The sequence below is a fragment of the Bos indicus genome, chromosome 12 (genome assembly GCF_029378745.1).
Source record: "Bos indicus isolate NIAB-ARS_2022 breed Sahiwal x Tharparkar chromosome 12, NIAB-ARS_B.indTharparkar_mat_pri_1.0, whole genome shotgun sequence".
Taxonomy (NCBI): domain Eukaryota; kingdom Metazoa; phylum Chordata; class Mammalia; order Artiodactyla; family Bovidae; genus Bos; species Bos indicus.
In genome coordinates, this window is record NC_091771.1 from 28,439,158 (window position 1) to 28,456,151 (window position 16,994).

Below are 16,994 nucleotides of genomic sequence, written 5' to 3' on the forward strand. Positions count from 1 at the left end.
TGGTTTTTACTGTTACTGTTCAAAATGCTGTTCACGTTCTCTTCCTCAACTAAAATTATTTCACTTTCAAGGCCTAGTGGGCGGTGGGATGGGGTAGGGCTTTTGCAGAAGGCCTGCCTTCCACACGGGCCGCCCGGGGAAGTGACCAGTGTCCTGCTCGGTGGGCCCAGGGCGACAGGGGCAGGGAGGCATGGTCTGGGCTGGAGGTGAGGGTGGGCGGTGGGAGGGGAGTGGAGGTTTTCCCGGCTGTCAGTCTCCCAGCGTCCCCGGCTTTCCAGGTAGGGACGACCCCTCCCACGCAGCGCGGTTCGGGCGGGTGGGAAGGAGGGGCTGGGCTGCGAGCGCCCGCCCCTCCATCTATCACATGGCCGGAGAGCCACAAAAACAACAGCTTTGGCCAAGACCGTGACTTCAGGAAAGGGAACGCAGGGCTCTCGCCGCCAGCCCCCACCCCATGGAGGAGAGTTTTCTTGAATCCTTTGGGAGGCTGAGCCTCCGGCAGCAGCAGCCACCGCCGCCTCGGCCGCCAGCCCCGCCGCCCCTGCGTGGGACACCTCCGCGCCGCCACAGCTTTCGGAAACACCTCTACCTCCTGCGAGGCCTCCCGGGCTCGGGGAAAACTACACTGGCCAGGTAATGATGCGCCGCGCGCCGAGTCCCCGTCGGGCTCCGGTCCAGCCCGCGCCTGCCGAGGGGAAGCCGGGCCACCCGGTTCCCGGCCGGGCCGCGGGCCTGAGACGCGGCGGCCCGTGCCGTGGGTTCCCAGGCTGCGCCCTCGCGGGAGGACGGTGGTCTGCACCGCGCCTGGCGCGAGCCCCCATGGCACCGCCCCCCCACCCCCGCCCCCCACCGCGCGGACCCCTGCCAGCGGGGCTGGACGCCTTCTCCCCGACTCTCGCAGCCTGGGGTCGGGGGCCCAAGGGCAGCCTTCTTTGGGAAAGCCCGATGGCGACTGCAGAGGAGACCGCCGGGCCGCCCGCTGGCGTGCAGGCACCCGCCACAGTGCGTCAACAGGCGTTTTAAACCAGAGCGGAGACGCTCGGGCCGGGGGTCGGGGCCGGGCCAGGGCGCGCGATCGCGTAGAATATCTGGCAGGTCGAGGCAGCCCCGCGTGTGCTTTGGTGACTGCGAAGGCGCACAGGTGCCCCTGGAAGGGGGTCGCGTGGCCTCGCAGGCCGTCACCGACACAGCCTTTCAACTGTCCCCAAGGCGCCCAAATTAGTTTACCCGCGAATTGCGTCAGCTGCCCCCGTATCGGGGCAGCGTGAATGACACGGGCTTGTTGCCTTGGCCACCTTGCTAGGCCTGCCGCTCCAGCCTCAACTCCCACCACTCTGCAGCGTTGAACTGTTTCTCTCCTTGGCTTTGCTGACGCTGGCCCGCCTGCCTGGTTTGCCTTTGCCTGGCTTGCCCCTCCGTTGCCCTTTCTCTTAACTGATTACAACAGCGCTTTAAGACTCAAGTCTGTTATCCTCGTACTCAGGGCTCCTCCGCTTCCTGTTTACACCTCTGCGGCTGTGCTCAGTTTTGCACATGGTTTTGTTTATCCTGTAAGTTTCTTGAAGGTGGGGGCCATATCTTACCCTGCAAAAGTGCAGTGTCTGGCAGTAGTATGTGTTCAGTAGAAGTGGTCCCTGGCCCTCAAAGAGCTTTCCATCTCACCAGAGACATAAGGCTAGCTAGCTGTAGAATCATAGGGGCTGGCCGTGGAACTGTGGAACCTTAGAAAAAGAATCCAGGTAGCAGCGAACAATCAGAAGCGGATTTGAATGGTACACAAAGAACGTGGGAGGAAGGGTTGGGTCCTGTAGGGTCAGGGAAAGATGACAGCCCTGGGGATGTGCTTCCAGTTTTAATTAGGATTCCTGGCTGATTTGCCTTTAGCAAAACCTTATTGCTACATTTTCACAGATTCAAGGAACTGGTGACTTCCAAATGGCCATTGGTACCCTTTTCTAAGAACGACACACATTTCAATAGGTCTTTTCTCTGAGTGGAGAATGGGGAAGCTTTCCTGGAACCTGGCAGAACTTGATTATTTTATGATAGTCATGGTGGGTACATCTGTTACCAACCAGATACTTCTTGCAGTCAAACCCTCTTCAGTTTTACTTTGGCCTTGCTGATCTGTCGCCTCTCACACACTGTGTCCAAGAAGGGAATAAACGTCTTTGGCCAGATTTTGTTTCGAGCTACCCAGAGGGGAGTAATATGGTGAGTGCAGGGTGCACAGAATTGAACAGCAGAAGTGGTGTGTTTTAGGCCTCAACTTTCTTCATTTCCAAAGCTAGTGCGTTGGCCTGGTTGATCTTAAGGTCCCTTCTGGCTCTAACAGCTACACTTTTAAGATTTTAATTCCTGGTTGACTTTTGGCTAAGTGGAAGACACCAGATAAGAGACCAACTTATTAAAGAACGTCTTTCTAGGAATGGCTGCCATGAGCACTGGCCTGGAAGTCTGAAGACTTTGCTTTTAGATCCTCATTGTCACAAAACAGTTTGGTGACTTTGGACAGTCACCTGTTCTTTACTTTCCTTATAAGTGAATAGTAAGAGATTAGGTTAGATGATTTACTGAAGATCTTTCTAGCTCTTAATTTCTAATTGTAAGACTTAAAAGTGTTTTGTTAGTAAAGGCTAGGTAAAGAGCTCTGAACTTTGAGTCAATTTATGGCTTTTCTTTTTTTCTGGCCGCACCCAATGGTTCATGGGACCTTAGTTCCTGGAACAGGGATCGGGCCTGTGCCTCTGCATTGGAAATGCAGAATCTTAACTACTGGACCACTAGGGAAGTCCTAATTTATGGCTTCAAATCCAAGCTCTGCCATGGAATAGCTGTGCTCTCAACTCCTCAGTTTCCTTCCCTGTTAAACAGGGAAATCTGCTCCATCTGCTTCAGAGGACTCCTGTGAGGATTACATCTGTGTGAGAGAACTTGTTAAACCTTAAACCGCTGTATACATTTTAAGAGGTGTTCATTTCTGCTGAAGATGTTGACCAGCTGAGATCATCTTCATGGTGTTCCTGGGGAGAAGCCTGACTCTGAAGTGAAGGAGGCAGCTGGGAGCTGACGTTGTGAGGTCTCTTGATAGGCTGGACCTGGGCAATTCTGAGAACACAGAACTTTGGCCCTGCTTTGAGGTGGGTTGTGTATTTACATGGAAATCAGGAGAACAGGCAAGGATACAAGCCACAGCTCAGCAAGGAGAGAGGCCTGCAGTGAGGATGCAGAACGTCACAGGCCATTTGTGGGGAGAAAAGGAGGATTGCAAATTGTTTTTAAAAAAAATACACGTAGGTAAGAAAGTAGTAAAAACTGTAAGGCTATCTTATGTATTGTTGGATTCTGGGAAATTCATATTTTTATTATTCTATGTATATTCCAAATTTTCTATAATGAGCATGTATTTCTTGAATCAGGAAAATAAAACTTAAAAAAAAATTGGAGGAGATCTGCTTTTACAAATGCAGGTTCATCTTTTTTTCTACTTAACTTTCATTTCTCATTTGATTAAACAAATAAAAATGCTTTTGAAATTAGGCTCTGTCTGGTGTCCCAAATCAATGTTAGATTTCTGTGCTTTTCATCTGTATGTTTTCACACTTTGCAGGGACTGGAATGTGGAAAACATCTATTTAAATTCTATGGGCATGTTAAAAAACAGTTGAAGTTTTTATCTGCCTTAAAATTTTTAAGTACATCAGAGTACTAAAAAATTAGCTTCCCTGCTATATGTGTTTTATCACCTCTATTTCATTTAAAAAGCATTTCAAAAATAGGTTATTGTCATTGGCCTGTAAACTCTACTTCCAGGAATTCATCCTAAGGCAATAACTGGACAAGTGCATGAGATTAGAGGGATGTTAAGCAGAGTTTTGATGTCCTAGAAAAAAATGTGAGCCAACTTAAGTGTACAAAAATAGAGGATTGGCTTATAAGTCACGTGTTATTAATGAAAACATAGATGTACGTTTGACATCTATGTTCTAATATACACAAAAATACCATTTTTTGTTTTAAGAAATGTGTAAAAAGATAAGTATCTATAGTTGATTTTTAGGCAGTGGGTAGAATACAGACTTTTGCCCCTGACTTTCTCATTTTTTTCTCAACTTTTTCCATAAAAAGTTTGCAAACTTTTTAAAGGCGAAAATAACTTTTTAACTGCAAGTAGTTTTATTCAATAACTTGGCTCTATAGACATAGGTTGTATGATGAAGCATTTATTAAATAACCAAGTAAATAAGTAATTTTTTATATAAAGGGCTTCCCTAGGGTTATTCTTGGTTTGGACATACAAAGAAGTTTTTTTTAATCTGTAAGGAGACTGATTTTAATTACTCAGGGCTATTAATTGTTTAATTATGAACTATTTTATTACATTTTATTAGCCTGTGAACTAGTATAGATCATTTGATTGAACACCTCAGGTTCTTTTTCATTAAAATGGAGCTAATATTCCTTTAGTTAGTTTATTGTGAGGATTTAAGATACTGTGGTAAACAATCATCCTGTTGCTCGGGGCTGGTGCCCTGGGATGACCCAGAGGGATGGGATGAGGAGAGAGGTGGGATGGAGGTTCAGGATGGGGAACACGTGTACATCCGTGGTGGATTCATGTCAGTGTATGGCAAAACCAGTACAATATTATAAAGTAATTAGCCTCCAGTTAAAATAAATTTATATTAAAAAAAACAATCATCCTGTGATTATGAATGTGAAAGCACTGTAGAATGTGTGGTCTTCATAAATACCAACTATTGTTAATTACTCACTAGTCAACAATAGAAGTATTTCCTAAGTACTGATAAGACTATTAACACCTCAGATGGTAAAGAATCTGCCAGAAATGCGACCTGGGTTCAATCCAGGGTTGGGAAGATCCCCAGGAGGAGGGCTTGGCAACCCACTCCAGTATTCTTGCCTGGTGAATTCCCGTGGACAGAGGAGCCTGGTGGGCTGCAGTGCATGGTGGCTCAAAGAATTGGACACGACTGGTTGGATGGCATCGCTGACTCGATGGACGTGAGTCTTAGTGAACTCTGGGAGTTGGTGATGGACAGGGAGGCCTGGCGTGCTGCGATTCATGGGGTCACAAAGAGTCGGACATGACTGAGTGACTGATCTGATCTGATCTGAAGTGACTAAGCACAGTAAGGTATATATAATATAAGGTTGAGAGAAGGAGCCTACACATGACTAACAAATGGAAGATAGTAACCAGCACACTGCTGTGGGTAAGTAAAGTCTCATGGGAAGTAGCCTCTTCTGTGCTGGTGGTGGTCAAGGCCAGTGGAGTCACTGAGGATGGTTATTAGGAGGATAGGATAATTAGGGAAGAGCTAGTCTCTTCCATGTGGAGGTGGTTCTCAGACTGCCCTGGAAGACCAGGAGGATGTCTGAAGACCAGAAAGCCAAGGAAAAGGATTAGCATCATACATAAGATGATGGGGATAGGAAAGACCTTGAGTGTTCTAGGCTCACGAGTAGCAGGGCTTGATTGCAGTGAATTGTTCATATTGAGTGTGTTGGTTAGGTAACCCCATGGCCAGACCACGGAGAATGTTAAAAAGCTGGATAAAAAAGTATAGGATTGAGAGAAGAAATAGAATTCCAATTCCAAGACCCTTTTACCCTCAGCAGGTGATCCAGAACTATTTGTTTCCACAGCTGAACTGATATATACTCATTTGGATCTGCACCTGTTCTTTCCTCTGACTTCAATGAAAACATCTGTGGACTTCTGTTTACTTCTGTGCTTTCTTCTGTGTGTGTGTGTGTAATGTCCCCCCTTTGAGGACATTTTAACCGTTTTTAAGTGTGTCCGATTCAGGGCTATTAATTACGTGATATGCTGTCATCACCACTGTCTTTTATAAAAAATTTTTATCACCACAAACAGAAACTCTATCCATTAAGCAATGCATCTCCCTTCCCCTCAGCTCCTGGTAACCTACCTCTGATCAGTTTTCTATTTCTGTATTTGACTACTCTAGATACCTTATGAAAGGGGAATCATATGGTATTTGTCCTTTTGTGTATGGCTTATTTCACTTAGCTTAATGTTTTCAGGGTTCATCTATGTTATAGCATGTGTCAGAATTTCATTACTTTGTGACTGAATAATATTGCCTTACATGAATATATGACTAAAACATCCTTTTGAAATGGCAATAGTTTAGGGTAGTCTTTTTTTTTTTTTAATTTTAATGGTCTTGTTTGAAAAATTAAAAGTTCTCAACCTTAAGTCAGTTCATGCATTTTAAATCTTTAAGTTTGAGTCAAAGCAAAGCCTGGGGACCATGCTTTATGACACACATCCTTTGCAATGTTTGTTTAGGCACCATCAAAAATGGTTTGTGATATGGATTCAGTAGGCTCAAAGGATATTCACTGACAGCTGTCTTTTCTCCTTATTCATATGTCTGGATGACTTGTAATTTTCCATCAAGAGAAATAAGTTTTCATTATTTCTTGGCACCAGAGCTGTCCAAGGAGGTGAAAGGATGCTTTCCTGATGTGATGCAATGATAGAACAGAGATGGGGACGAAGGTACACTTTAAACCAAATGCAGTTTAAAAAAAAAAATATGAGAAGCAGTGGGAAGAGGGGATTAGTTAGGTTAACTAAGTAGTGAGTAATTAGACCCCAGAGCATATTCGCTCCACAGTGCTCTGGACCATGGTGTTTTTAATTATGAGGCTAGGGTTCTCATAAGTAAAAGCAAGGTCAAAATAGAGAGTTTGTAGTATTCCAGGTCTGTGTGTATGAAAATTAGAGCATCAGGCAGGTGCCATCTCAGATTTTTAGCCACTCAGGTCTACTTGGAGAAGCTACTGACTTTTTATATTTTTAGTGATTTTTTTCCTAAGGTGGTTCCTAGAATCTCTTCTCCCCAGTGCTGAGAGTCCTTGCAGTGCCTCTCTCTGAAGGTTGGGAAGAAACAGGACTATATATGCTACCTGTGATCATGGAGAGTAAGAACACACAGTGCAGTGTCTTTTCTCAGTCGTGTACTAGAAAGGTAACAGGAGAATCACCACCACTATAGTCCTTGAGCTACTGGGGTATGGGAAGAAGATCCTACTGAATTTGGGCCATGTAATGTCATAGGTGTGGTTACGATTAGAGAAGCAGTAGAAATAGAGAAAGAAACGAAAGGGGAAGAATATTCTCATAGGAAAATCTCAGGAAAGGATCAGGAAGTTCTCACAGAGTTCATCTAGTCCAAGCTGAAGACACTAAACTCTAAGAAGTTATATATCTTTTTTAAAAATTGTATTAAAGTATAGTTGATTTACAGTGTTGTGTTAATTTTTTCTGTACAGCAAAATGACTCATATATATATATGTATATATTCTTTTTCACATTATTTTCCATTATGGTTTGTCACAGAATATTGAATATAGTTCTCTGTGTAGGACCTTGTTGTTTATCCATCCTACACATAATTTCCTCTGCCAATTCCAAACTCCCATTCCTTCCCTTCCCTCCCCCTTCCGCTTTGGTAACCACAGGTCTGTTCTGTATATCTGTGAATCTATTTTTTTTTCATAGATTATGTTCATTTGTATTGTTATTTTAGATTCTACATATAAATGATATCATTTGGTATTTGTCTTTCTCTTTCTGACTTTGTTTAGTACGATAATCTTTAGGTCTGTTCATATTGCTGCAAATGGCATTATTTCAAGAAGTTACATATCTTGATCAAGGTCATAGTGGATAAATTCTCCTTATTTCAAATCAGACTTTTTTCTTCTGCACCAAAGGAAGAGGCCAGTGAGAGTGACCTGATCAAAGTGTAATGAGGTTGATTTCAATCTGTTGTGTAATGAAAAAACTTGTCAATACCCTATAAAAAGAGCTTGCTGCTGCTGCTGCTGCTAAGTCGCTTCAGTCGTGTCCGACTCTGTGCGACCCCATAGACGGCAGCCCACTAGGCTCCTCTGTCCCTGGGATTCTCCAGGCAACAATACTAGAGTGGGTTGCTATTTCCTTCTCCATTGCATGAAAGTGAAAAGTGAAAATGAAGTCGCTCAGTCGTGCCCAACTCTTAGCGACCCCATGGACTGCAGCCCACCAGGCTCCTCCGTCCATGGAATTTTCCAGGCAAGAGTGCTAAAGTGGGTTGCCATTGCCTTCTCTGATAAAAAGAGCTTAGTTTATCTGTATTTCAACCGTCAGGGTAAGGAACCCACATGTTATTACGTGATTCCTTCTCGTCGGAGCATGACTGAGTTGACCAGCAAAGCATTAAACATAGGAGAAACCTGTGGCATTGCTGAATTCTCTGGAAAGTTGCTGTTCACACGCAAGACATTGAAAGGAATTTCTGCTGGAAAGTGCAGTGGAGCCACTCTGGCACATGAGGGCTAACTAGGAGTCTGGTTTGGAATCTCATAAACATGCCCTGCTTTGGAGGTGTGAGGACGAGAGTGAGCCTGGGATGGCCTGGGAACTATTTACTGGAATGCCCTTAGCCCCTGTGGCTTGGCGGCGTTCATGAAGCTGGTGATGGCTGAGCTCCATCTGCCTAAGGGCAAGGCTTAGCCTTGGCATTGCAGTTGGCAGCACCAAGAAGATCAGCCACACCTTGATCAGGCTCAAGATTTTTACAGCTATGTCTCCCTCCCCATTCTCCTCAGGTTGCTGAGTTGCTGAACCTGTTTCCTGCCTCCCAGCTTACAGTCATTGGGGAAGGTTCCGATAACATCTAGAGGAAGTACTGGAGTCTAGGAAGAATGCTCTTTCCCAGTCTCCTTTGGGGATAAACCTGAGGTTTTGGTAAAATTCTCAACACATAAAGAGTAAATAGAAATTCTCAGAGATTCTTTTCAACCCTATACAAAGTTTGCATAATTAAGGCAACAAAACCTGATATTTAAGAACCACTCATACACTTACCAAATATCTATTATGTCTCATGTAGAGTAGAGCATTGAACAAAAAAAGACAAAATCCCTGCCTTCATGCACCATATATTCTGTGAGAAAAAAAATTTTTCTTTTTTCTGAAAGGAAGGAAATTTTAAATAACACCTGCTCTACTTTTCAAAAAAACCTAAAATATTTCCATTTCTATTCCACTTGAGGATATACCCTCAGGAGATGTTCTACATATTCACAAGTAGATTGGCACAGTGATGTTCACTGAAAATTTTGTTTATGGTACAGAAGATTGCAGAGAACCTCAGTGTCACTAGAGAAAGAAGATAACTGTGGTTTATTTTACGGCCCTCAGTTACAGTTGTTTAGTGTAAAGCTCTGAGGCCAGAAGCCTGGGTTTTAATCCATGTGTGCCACTCACTTGTCTTTTTTTTATTTCCAGGCTTTATTGAGGTGTAACTGATAACATTATGTAAGTTTAACTTGTAAAGTGTGTTGATTTGATACCTTCCTGCGTTGAAAAATGGTTACCTCTGTAGTCTTGGCTAACACTGCCATTGTGTCACATAATCACCATTTCTTTTCTGTGATGAGAACATATTAGGATCTACTCAGCAGCTTTTTGGTGCATAATACAGGATTAGCAGTAACCACCATGCAGTGCATTAGATCCCCAGAACTTAGTCATCTTTTACTTGGAAGTTTGTACCCTTTGACCGACATTTCCCACACCCTCAGCCCCTGGAAACCATCACTATACTCTGTTTCTATGAGTTTGACTTTTTTAGATTCCACGTATAAGTGAGGTCATATAGCATTTGTCTTTGTCTGATTTATTTCACTTAACATAATGACCTTAAAATTCATTGATGTTGTCACAAATGGAAGCATTTCCTTCTTTTTCCTGGCTGAAAAATATCCCATTGCATATATTTACCACATTTATCCACTTGCCCACTGCCAAACACTTGTTTTCATATTTTGGCTATTGTGAATAATGCTTTAGTAAACATGGGGAGTATACAGATAATTTGAAGATCCTGTTTTCATTTCCTTTGGGTGTAAACCAAAAGTGGGATTACTGGATCTCAGGGTAGTTCTATTTTTAACTTGTTGAGAAATCTCCATTCTGTTTTCCACAGAGGCTGCAATAATTTACTTTCCTTTTAACTGTGCACAAGGGTTTCCTTTTCTCCACATCCTCATAAACACTTTTAATATCTTGTTTTGCTGATGATAGCCATTCTAACAGGAGTGAGGTGATAGTTCATTGGGATTTTGATTTGCATCTCCTTCATGATTAGCACTGTTGAGCACCTTTCTATGTACCTGTGTGCCATTTGTGTGTCTTGGGAAAAATGTCTATTCAGATCCTCTGGTCTTTTTTTAATTGGATTTTTTTTTTTTTGCTAATGAGTTGTATGAGTTATTTACATTTTTTGGTTATTAATCCCATATCAGATATATGATTTGGAAATATTTTCTTCCATTTGGTAAGTTCAGTTCAGTCACTCAGTTGTGTCCGATGCTTTGCAGCCCTATGGACTGCAGCATGCCAGGCTTCCCTGTCCAACAACCAACTCCTGAGCTTATTCAAACACATGTCCTTCGAGTTGGTGATGCCATTTGGTAGATTGCCTTTTTATTTTGTTGATTGTTTCCTTTGCTGTGTAGAAGCTTTTCAGTTTGATGTAGCGTCTTTTACTACTTTTTTGCTTTTGTGGCTTGTGCTTTTTGATGTAATACCTAAAAACTGATTGCCAAGACCAGTGTCAAGGAGATTTTCCCCTACGCTTTCTTCTAGGAGTTTTATGCTTCAGGTCTTACACTTAAGTCTTTAATCCATTTCAGGTTTTTATTAGTGGCTTGAGATAGGGATCCATTTTCATTCTGTTTTAACCACATAAAAGCTGAAATTTTAGATGGATTGAGGAGTGAAATATAATAGAACATAGATGAATATTTACATAATCTTGGGTTGGGAAAGACTGTTATAAATGTATTATCAAAGACAGAAAGTAGAACGTAAAAGATGAGTTCATGTGACTAAGAAAAGTTCTGTTAATTGAGACTTGTATGTTAGAGTTCATTATAAACAAAATTAAAAATAAATTGAGGTACTTAATAAAGATTTTACAAATTAATTTAGCCATAAACCTCCCAATAAGGAGGTTTTATCAACAACCACAGGACATGAAAATGCAGTTCACAAAAGAATATCTCTAAATGAGCAGCACACATAAGGAAAAATACTTAAACTTGCTGAGAATCAAAGAAGTTGGGGACAAACTAAATACCTGGCCACAGAGTATTGGTTAAGTAAATTATGGTTCATCCATATGAATAACTCATCAAAAATAATGTCATAATACGACCCAGCAATCCCACTAATGGGCATATACACCGAGGAAACCAGAATTGAAAGAGACACATGTACCCCAGTGTTCATCACAGCACTGTTTACAATAGCTAGGACATGGAAGCAACCTATATGTCCATTGGCAGACAAATGGATAAGAAAGCTGTGGTACATATACACAATGGAATATTACTCAGCTATTAAAAAGAACACATTTGAATCAGTTCTACTGAGGTGGATGAAACTGGAGCCTATTATACAGAGTAAGTCAGAAAGAAAAACACCAATACAGTATATTAACACATATATAAGGAATTTAGAAAGATGGTAATGATGACCCTATATGTGAGACAGCAAAAGAGACACAGACATAAAGAACAGACTTTTGGACTCTGTGGGAGAAAGTGAGGGTGGGATGATTTGAGAGAATATATATGTTTCAGTGTATATTATCATATGTGAAATAGATCGCCAGTCCAGGTTTGATGCATGAGACAGGGTGCTCAGGGCTGGTGCACTGGTACAACCCTGAGAGATGGGATGGGGAGGGAGGTGGGAGGGGGATTCAGGATAGGGGATACATGTACACCCATGGCTGACTCATGTCAGTGTATGGCAAAACCCACTACAATATTGTTAAGTAATTAGCCTCCAATTAAAATAATTAAAAAAAATAATGGCATAGAATCATACTTCATGAGGTGGGAAATAGTTGCTGTGGAAATAAGTTTAGTGACGAGAAGTTGATATTCTCTGCATTATGTTTCTGTTTTTATGGAACAAAATATCAGATGAGAAAAAAAAATTCTATCTCCTGGAAAGACAATCAAAATATTAGTAATTATTTTTAGGTTGAGGAATATAGGAACATCTCCTGTTTCGCAGTTTTCTCTTCCAAAATATTTTGCCTTGAATATGTGTTACTTTGCTAATTAGAAAGGAAAAGTAATATTTTTAAGGTTGGTGTAGAGCAAGACACAGGAACCAGTTTGAGGGGGCACCTGCTTGTCAAATTTGGGACAATTTGAGCATCATAAAGAATGATGATGGTAAGCATTATTAAAAGGGGAAAGGGAAGAGTGCTCTTCTTTACTAAACAATGCCACCTAGTAAATACAGAAGAAATTACATGAAGTAATAAGTATTCTGCTATTCCCAATGTAATAACTCACTTGGCAGTGATCAGCAATGAATATAAAGCTCATTGAGGGAAAGGTTGTTGGGGAATAGGATGTTACACGGGGCCTCTCGTTACATCAACTCCCCACCCCCACCCCAACATGATGTAGTATCACAAGGGGAGCAATACTAGCTGATGCCACCTGTTAGCCAAATGATAAACTTAGCAGGATGGTACAGATGGTCATCATGTGCAGTCAGGTACGCAAACATCACCTCTGTATTTTCCTTCCACAAATGTTTAATCTGGATCTAATTATGAGGAAAATAACCAGGCTAATACAGAATGTGGGGCATTCTCAAGCCAACTGACTAGACTCTTCAAAAAGGGAAAGCAGGGAGGGAGGTTCAAGAGAGAGGGGACAAGTATATACCTATGACTGATTCACGTCGATATCTGGCAGGAACCATTACAATATTGTAAAGCAATTATCCTTCAATTAAAAGTAATTTTTTTTAAAAAAAAGGGAAACCAAAGAAGGCATGAGGACAGTTCTAGATTGACACCAAAGAGACGTTAATAACTAAATGCTGTACTTGAACCTGTGAAGATGTTATTCATACCATGAAGGACATTTTAAATTTAAAAATCTATTAACATTGGCTATTATAAATAGCTAAGGCCTTCCCTGGTGGCTCAGAGGTAAAGAATCCACTTGCAATGCAGGAGATCCGGGTTCGATCACTGGCTCGGGAATATCCCCTGGAGAACGGAATGGCTGCCCACTCCAGTGTTCTTGCCAGGGAAATCCCATGAACAGAGGAGCCTGGTGGGCTACACAATTCATGGGGTCAGAAAGAGTTGGACACAATTGAGCATGCATGCATTATAAATAGCTGTAATATAAAATTGTAATATAAATTAGTATATAATTTATGTATAGTATATATTTATAATATTTATAATTTATAATTCAGTTTTTAAGTTGTGATGTGATTATTTAGGATAATGTTCTTATTTATAGAAGATACTTGATAAAGCATTTAGGAACAAAGTATCATGATGTCTGCAACTTATTTTTAAATGGTACATCAAAAATACACATGTGAGAGAAGTAAAATAAATGAGGCAAGACGTTAACATTGTTAACAAAAATGTTAATAATGGAGGGTAAGGAGTGTTCATAGTATTCTTTCAACTTATTTCTATTGGTTTGAACATTTTCTAAATGTAAAAGGTTGTGGGGGGAAAGTTTAGGTGGAAATAAAAAGGAGTGGGAAAACTATGCAATAAATGAGACTTAAGGGATGTGGGGACCAAATGCAAAGCATGTATCTGGTTTAGCTCTTGATTCAAACAAACCAATTGTAGGAATTCTGAAGATCAGCCCTGGGATTTCTTTGGAAGGAATGATGCTAAAGCTGAAACTCCAGTACTTTGGCCACCTCATGCGAAGAGTTGACTCATTGGAAAAGACTCTGATGCTGGGAGGGATTGGGGGCAGGAGGAGAAGGGGACGACAGAGGATGAGATGGCAGGATGGCATCACCAACTTGATGGACGTGAGTCTGAGTGAACTCCGGGAGTTGGTGATGAACAGGGAGGCCCAGCGTGCTGCGATTCATGGGGTCGCAAAGAGTCGGACACGACTGAGCGACTGAACTGAACTGATTTATGAGACAATCAGGGAAATTTGAACACTGAAAAGATATTTGGTGAAATGAAGTATGAAGCAGATGAAGCAATACTGGCCATATAACGATAATTGTTAAAGCTGGACTGTGGGTACATGGGGAATGATGATGTTATTCTATTTTGCATGTTGGAAAATTCCAGTAATAAGGGGTACAACTCAAAGTTACATACTAATGTTGGACTTTGTCAATGAGTGGGTGAGTGACTAATAGATATCTAAATATATTCAAATGTTTCTCTATTGTTAAACGAAAGAATAACACAAAAGAGTGATGTTATGAAATCAAGATTAGAACCTAAGTTACTCTAATAGTAGTAGTGTCAGGTGAGTTTGGGGGGCACTGCAGAGGTGAAAATTACGTGGGTGTAATTGTCTTTTTTTCCCCCCCCATTTTTCATTCTCAATTTCCCTAATGCATAAGGCTCCTGACCACCATTAAGAAAGCTAGAGCTGGGGCATTATGCTTGTCACTTCTGAAGCTTATGGAATGGTATTTATTGCTTCCACTGAAGTGTTAGACTCTCAGGATTGCCTATTGAATCAGTTCTTCATTTAGTTAGGAGAGCTTTTAAGTCTTGAGTATTCAAAATGTACCATGACTGCCAGTGCTGATTTAACATTCAGGTGAAGGGAAAACAAGTTTTGAAAGAATGATCATTCAGCAAGATCAGAAAGTCCACCCTTTGATCTTCTCCAGTCCCCCAGTTCCATTAGAGTTGTAAAGGTGAAAAACAGTCCTATTTTTCCTGCCTGTTTGTTAGGAGGACCATATAGGCTATGGTCACATGTGTCTTGGGAAATGATGAGCGGGTGGTTCAGCTTCATAGTGGTCCTGAACAATTTAACTTTTACTCTAAGGCAAAATTTTGCAAACAAGGCGATACTTTGCTGTGTTTTCTTTTTTGCTTTCTAGAAGGGAATAGAATTCAAATAAAATGTGAATTGAACACATGCCTTAAAAGGTTTTTTTTTTTTAATGAAAAATTAGAGTATTAACTTCTAGTAGATAATATAAACCATAAAGAGGAGATAAAGCTATGTCTATGCAAAGAAAAACTCCATTTTGAAAATGACAAAACCAGAGCTGTAAGTGGCAGACTTAATAGGAAGACAAATGAAGCCAGATTTAGAAGGGATATTTAAGAAGTTCTGGAACTAATATCCAGAGTTGCTTAACTTAGTACACAAAAGATAAGGAAAACAAGTTACACAATATTATTTAAACTCTGAATGAGACTTTCATGTTTAGACTAGATAATGATGAAAAGAATTCAAAAACTGTAGAGCATTTACGAATATAAAATCCGCACACCTGAAAGTGCAGTTAGTGTTGCCCTTAGGTTTTCTTCTAAGGTGTCTTTGTAATAACTGTTTGCCCTGGAGGTTAACGTTTGGATATCTGATTTGAGCTTTTCAGTTTGAGTATCTTTACGGTTAAAAGACATTTACAAAGAAACTATGCAAATCCGTTTTATCAGATCTTTATACTTGCCTTTCGTATCCGTTTCTGTATCTGTGGTGTATTTAAAATGGCCAGATTTTGTTTGCCACCGCTCCTAGCACTCCTACATTGGAGTGTACACACTCCAGTGCACTTTACTACGATGGCATGTAAACAGTTTTGGATGGAAAATCTGACTTCATTTGTTATTAATAAAATAACAGTACCTTGTGTTTGTAAAGTACCTTACCTCTTGAAAAATGTTTTCCCGTACCTCACCTCATTTCGCTCTTACTAGAAGCTCTGATTAATAGGTCGTGATATTATACAAGTTTTCAGTCAGGAACACAGAAGCTTGGAAAGAGAGGCCACATGACCGTGGTGGAAGAGTCAGGAACTGAACCCAAGTGTTTCCAGCAGCTTAGGTGCTTTACTCATTATCTGTGGTTTCACTGCCTTATGCTCTTTCCTGATTAAAGAGCATTCTTCTTGATGGAGAAGAACAAACAGAGCCGAATAGTTCTGTTTTCTTTTTACATTTCCTGCTCTTGTTATGTTCCAACATATTTTTTCTCTTGTTTTTTTAAAAATCTTACTTATTTTTGGCTGCGCTGGGTCTTCGTTGCTGTGTGGGCTTTTGTCTAGTTGTGGCAATCAGGGGCTCCTCTCTAGTGGCAGTGCGCGGGCTTCTCATTGCAGGGGCTGCTTGTTGCAGAGCATGGGCTCTAGGCATGCTGGCTCAGCAGTTGTGGTGCACAGGCTTAGTTGCTGTGCAGCATGTGGAATCTTCCCGGACCAGGAATCAAACCCACATCCCTTGCGTTGGTAGATTCTTAACCAGTGGATCACCAGGGAAGTCCTTCCTCCAACTTTTAAATATCTTTTTATTCTGAGCACGGCCGTTTTGTTATGGACTGTATCTGCCTGGTCAATTTGTTTGAAGTTAGAATTACGCTGGGGAACCACACAGGGAGAAGGGAGAGAACCATGTGCTCATTGTGTCGGGCACTGCGCAAGGCGCTTCCCCAGGTTATTAGGTAGTCATCCTTACTTAGCAAGATGGGTGCTGTTATCCCCAGTTTTTACAGGTGAGGAAAGGAGGATCAGCAATTTACTTTGTTACTGTCTAGCACAATAGCCATCTTCTCCCCCAAAAAAGTCTGAATAAGGATTTCATGTGGAAATATCTTCTCTTTGAAGTTATTTTGTGCAAAACTTCATGTGCTTTTTTTTTTTTCTTTCCTACGTTAAAGAGGGGACTCCATGATGCTTTTTCTTTTTTTCTGTGTGGTATTTTCATATTCAGAGAGAGTGATAGAACTTTAGGAAAGCCTAGGGAATGTTGCATCTGCATCTTTTCTTCTGCTGGTTTTAGAATTTGGTTTAGGTCACTGCTAAAGTACCTGTTAGGGGTAGCACACACATCACTTTTATCTACATTTCATACCTCAGCAAGAACCAGTGTCTCACATGGGTCCTTATGGAGAA

At 41.4% G+C, this 16,994-nt stretch overlaps 1 protein-coding gene across 15 annotated transcripts in view; it reads left to right on the forward strand.

Moving 5' to 3' along the window:
• Positions 1-233: 233 nt before the first annotated feature.
• Positions 234-16,994, forward strand: part of N4BP2L1 (NEDD4 binding protein 2 like 1) — a 67,311-nt gene continuing 50,550 nt past the window's right edge. For 5 of the 15 annotated variants that reach the window (XM_019971429.2, XM_070800598.1, XM_070800599.1 and 2 more), the window contains exon 1: positions 243-633. In XM_019971429.2, coding sequence (XP_019826988.1) covers positions 455-633 — 179 coding nt within the window. In that variant the 5' untranslated portion in view covers positions 243-454. Of the gene's footprint in view, positions 634-16,994 lie in introns of all 15 variants that reach the window. The other 10 variants (XR_002181900.2, XM_070800597.1, XM_070800595.1 and 7 more) reach the window with 6 other exon arrangements.